Below are 4,489 nucleotides of genomic sequence, written 5' to 3'. Positions count from 1 at the left end.
AATGTGAGTGACTGGCCAAAGGCCAGAGTTTTAAGGTTCACAAGGGATTGTGATTTAGAGTATTATGGTTCATGAGGGACTTAGCCTGGATACACTCAATTCCAGTCTAATGCTCTAGACCAGTGCACCATATTGACTCTCTCTTTTGATGACAAATTCACACATGGAAACCTCAAAAGAAAGGAGCATAACAAGTACAAAAAGAATGAACACACATTAACATATAGATGTATTTATTTATTAGCTTTTTAATTTTTTTATAGGTTACTACTGTTTCTTTGCTACAGGAAAAACTATATTCTTTTCTATTGGAAAAAGCCTCTGAAATCCCCTTACGGTCACCATAAGTCCGAAATGACTTGAAATCATAAAGCAACAACAAATCACCTTGCTAAACCACTGGAAAACAAGTGAGATGGCTATTCTGAGCATAAAAATTATTGGAGCTCAGCATATGTTCCTTTCTGGAGCATGTGGAGGCCAGATGTTTTCATATAAAGAGCTTTTTTTTAACCATTCTGAATAACAAATGGAGTGATTAAAGGTATAGATGTACTGTAAATCTAACCAAATCTGAGATTACAGTTACTTTGAATTTCATTCAGAGTTGTCAAGCAGATTTGGTGTGATTAAAATGGAATCACTACTGTTGATGCATGAAAAAAAAGAAAAGAAACCAAATATGGATTCTAATAAAGACAGTAGTTTGGGCATCATGTATCTTATGTTTACAGAATATAGAAAATCTGTTAATTATACAGAAAAATTCATTATTGAGTAAACTGAGGGTGCATCCAGAATGATTGAGAAGTTCTAGATTTGTTCCAATGAACACTGTTCTTATTAATTTAGATAGAAGATATCCTTGTTAATAACCACTACCTGATTGTCAGTACTACATATTGTGACTTTAGAATACATATTATTGATATTTTAAGAAGCAGATAACAGTAAATCAATAAGAAATTTTTGGTAAACTATTGGGAAAATTAAGCTGGTTATCACAGTTTGTGGGAAATGACTAATTCTAGGAGGAAAAATACTTATACTTTATTTGCAGCAGAAGAATTTCACATCATTAAGTGCTGAGTCATCACCACTTCCTTGGTCTTCCTCTACCTTTGTCACAATCCCACATATGGCGCCAAAGTGACATTGAGGGCTCCACAGACCAAAATCACCCCAGCCTGCTCCATCACCAGTGAGTTCACTTCCATCATCACATGAAAACTTGATGTTGTTGGCTGCTGTATTATCACCACTCCCTTGATTTCTTTCCACTCTTAGTGAGAAAGAGACTAGCTTGCCTTTTGGACAATATTGAACCTTCGTCCATTGTCCCCACCTGTCAAAGAAAACAATAATGTTAGCCAGAAATTGATCACGTTAACTGCCTTGGGTCCCAATATCAGGAGAAAGGTAAGATATAAATAATAAATAAGGAAGTTAGTAAGTAAAGGCCTCTTTTGGACCATTTGAGGGGGAAAGTAAATGTCTTCTCCCTCTTTCCAAAATGGCATGACCTGTACATAAATTGGATGGACAGATCGAAATGTGATACTAATGCCTCACACACCTCATAGAAGACACTTTGGAGCAAGAAAATTAAAAAAAAGATTAACAATTTTGTGCGGAGCAAGGAGGTTCCCAAACATAATGGGCAAGCATTCCACATCTTCCAGAGATTGTTTAGGATGGGGAAAATATTGAACCTGGAGGCCACAAAAACAGCCCTGGGAGCTTCATGCAGCCTAAGAGCTGCATTTTGCCCATCCCTGACCTATGTAAAATTTAGATCTCTTGCATCAGAAGAGGCGAGTAGTATGAGCAACTCATACATTTATTTGTCCCCATGCTGGTCAATAATATTTTATTGGACACTATTATATTTGTGAATCTCCCTGAGCAAATTTTAATGACCTGTTTGAAAGGTGTACATAGTCATCCTTTTCCAACTCTAGCATAGGAATCCCACTGAGGCATCACCATTATTCAGTGCTTTTTTTTATGCTTAACCTTGCTCCCATATTGGTGTCCATAGGCTTCTTTATTAATAAACTGTTGTTTGTTTTGTTTTGTTTTGTTTTGTTTTGTTTTGTTGCATTGTATGTTACATTTCTTCACTTAAAGTAGGGCTGGGGAATATGCAGTCATCCAAGCCGCTCCTTGTTCCTTGATAGTAAAAATGCAGCAATATGTTAAATGCCTACTAATTTGCTGCCATTTCATGAACTTGTAGATCTATATTTAAAAACAAATTCAGACAAATACAAAAAGAAATAGCAAACTCCTTCAGCTCAGGTGTGTGTGCATGACTGAGAGAGAAAACAGAATCAAACCACTTTCCCCTGCCCATCTGTTCTGGATCACTGTGATCTTTGGTGCATACTGAACTAACTTAATTCAAACTATTTTACCCATCCAAATACCATTTTCCAAATAATACAAGAAAACAAAAATGAAAGTGATGCATGTACTTACTTTCCAGACTCAGATTCAATTACTTGGCCATTAGTACAGTACAGTTTGATTCCATTCAGGGCACTGTCATCCCCTTTACCTTGATTGCTTTCTACCTGGTGGAAGAAAAGATAAAGAGAGAATGATAAAACTGGATAAATCTAAAATTGCACTATTGCTTAGATCTGTCCATGAATAGAGGACACTGAGTTGGATCTAATGATAGTCATGTTTGATAACTTTTTTAAAAAGTGTGAAAATAAGGATGTGAAAGAAGACTTGGATTCAGTTTGGAGTCCAATGTAGCATTTTGAAAAATGATATTTCAAGAATTTATCATTCCCCCCCCCCCTTTGGTGAGAAAGGGATTAATCTACCTCTGTCCATATGAATTTGGAAACTGTTGGAGAAATGACCACAAGTAGTTTAAGTCAAGGTCAAACTGTTTGAGACAGCATATACGCTGGTCTTCTTCAGGGCATTCAGGACCAGTCATCTGGTTAGGTACATCAGGCTCATGGTCAGTTATCAGACCAACACCTAAGGGTACAGCTTGGAAAAAGCATGGCTGCCCACTTTAGGGTGGTAAGAGGACTTTGTCCTTGCCCAGTCTGGACAATCAGGACCTTTCTTGTGCTCTGCATTCCAAATTGGGGCAACTTACTAATGCATGAGGACACCACTCCCATTCTTGATAACTGTATATGGCTCTCCTTGTGACTATTTAAGTTGAGAGTGAAACCAGGGGATTTAAGAATCATTCATTTAAAATAGGGGCAGCCACCTCTGCTGCCAGGTGTGGATGTTGGAGGATGGTCAGTCTGCTGAATTTGAGGTATATATCCACCCTGGTTTAGATAAAAGAGTGTAGGTAGTAGCGGGGTGGGGGAGCGGATACTATCAGACCTTTTTCTTGGGGGGGAGGGGTTGTTTTTTCTTTCTCTCCTTTGTTTGGATCCTGTCCTTACTTCTCTGAACACATCTAGGCAAAAACAAAGAAAACTGTAGTGCTTCTTTAAAGAAAAAGTACTGATGGATTCAGCCTTGTATGAAATATAGAACTCTTTTACTTGAAAACAGGAGACAAGAGCTTTTACACATTATGTGCTGCTGCTCCTCATTTTCAGGGCTAAGGAAGACTTTGGTATGGATCTGTGGTGATCATATTGTTTACTGGGGCTCCATTAAGGGCCCTTGAGTGTGTGTGAAGGTAGCATGGGGCACACCCAGCTCAGGGGCAGAAAGCCTAGTTTTGCACCCAGGTGACTGGAGATCCACACAGAGGTTTACATCTACATAACAACCCAACAGCCATCACTCCAGGGAGGAATACCAACAGCCAGGTTGCCAGTGCTGAAGCTGATTCCATCTGGGCCAAGCCTTCTACAGCTGTAACAAATGAAGCTTGTGGATTTCCCTATGCAAATCTGTAAGTGTTTGTGATCAGTTGCCTTAGTGTAGCCTTATGACTTCATTGCTGAGCACAGCAGATTTGGGACTACACCTTTCACTATGTTTTTTTTAAAATTGGGCATGCTGGCTAAGGCTAAACTATCTTAACTTAAGGGCACCAGAGTCCAAAAAAAGAGAAGTAACCTACCTTTAATGAGAAGCCATTGGCAAAGCCCGCACGATAAAATTCTGGAATCCTCCAACTACCCCACTGTCCTCCATTTTGTACTGTGATAAGGTTAATGACTTCTTCAGCTTCTGCATCCCAGAGGCAGCAGGAAAGGATCAAGAAGAGCAAAGTGCTCATGTAGAAGTCCATTGCCACTCTGAGTGTAGATGGAGAAGTGAAGTGGAAGGCTAAGAGCTTGAGAATTTATAGCCCGGGAATTTGAACTGAGTCATATCTGGAAGCAGGGAAATTCTTTTAGAACATTCTGAAAATTGAGGCAACACATAAAAATAGACTTGACTTGACTTTGCTAAATTGTTAAACAAGATAGATAGTGCTATAAAAGTCACTCGTAGTTGATTGTAATGTGGGCTGAGGCTGATCTAAAGAGGGTTAGAACTGATAAAC

General features: G+C 38.8%; 1 protein-coding gene across 1 annotated transcript; it reads right to left on the bottom strand.

Moving 5' to 3' along the window:
• Positions 1–251: 251 nt before the first annotated feature.
• LOC149319984 (vitelline membrane outer layer protein 1-like) lies at positions 252–4,235 on the bottom strand. The gene is made up of 3 exons (XM_089508239.1): positions 4,061–4,235; positions 2,482–2,576; positions 252–1,345 (listed from the first exon to the last, which is right to left on the bottom strand). Exons 1-3 carry the CDS (start codon positions 4,229–4,231, stop codon positions 1,051–1,053), a joined length of 561 nt encoding a protein of 186 aa, XP_089364365.1. The 5' UTR covers positions 4,232–4,235; the 3' UTR covers positions 252–1,050.
• Between the last annotated feature and the right edge of the window lie 254 nt (positions 4,236–4,489).

This window comes from Sceloporus occidentalis, unplaced genomic scaffold (assembly GCF_023333645.1).
Source record: "Sceloporus occidentalis isolate IW3139 unplaced genomic scaffold, rSceOcc1.0.p SCAF_2, whole genome shotgun sequence".
In the NCBI taxonomy this organism is placed as follows: Eukaryota; Metazoa; Chordata; class Lepidosauria; order Squamata; family Phrynosomatidae; genus Sceloporus; species Sceloporus occidentalis.
Note: the sequence above shows the minus strand (reverse complement) of the source record. Positions and strands in the feature narration are given on the sequence as shown.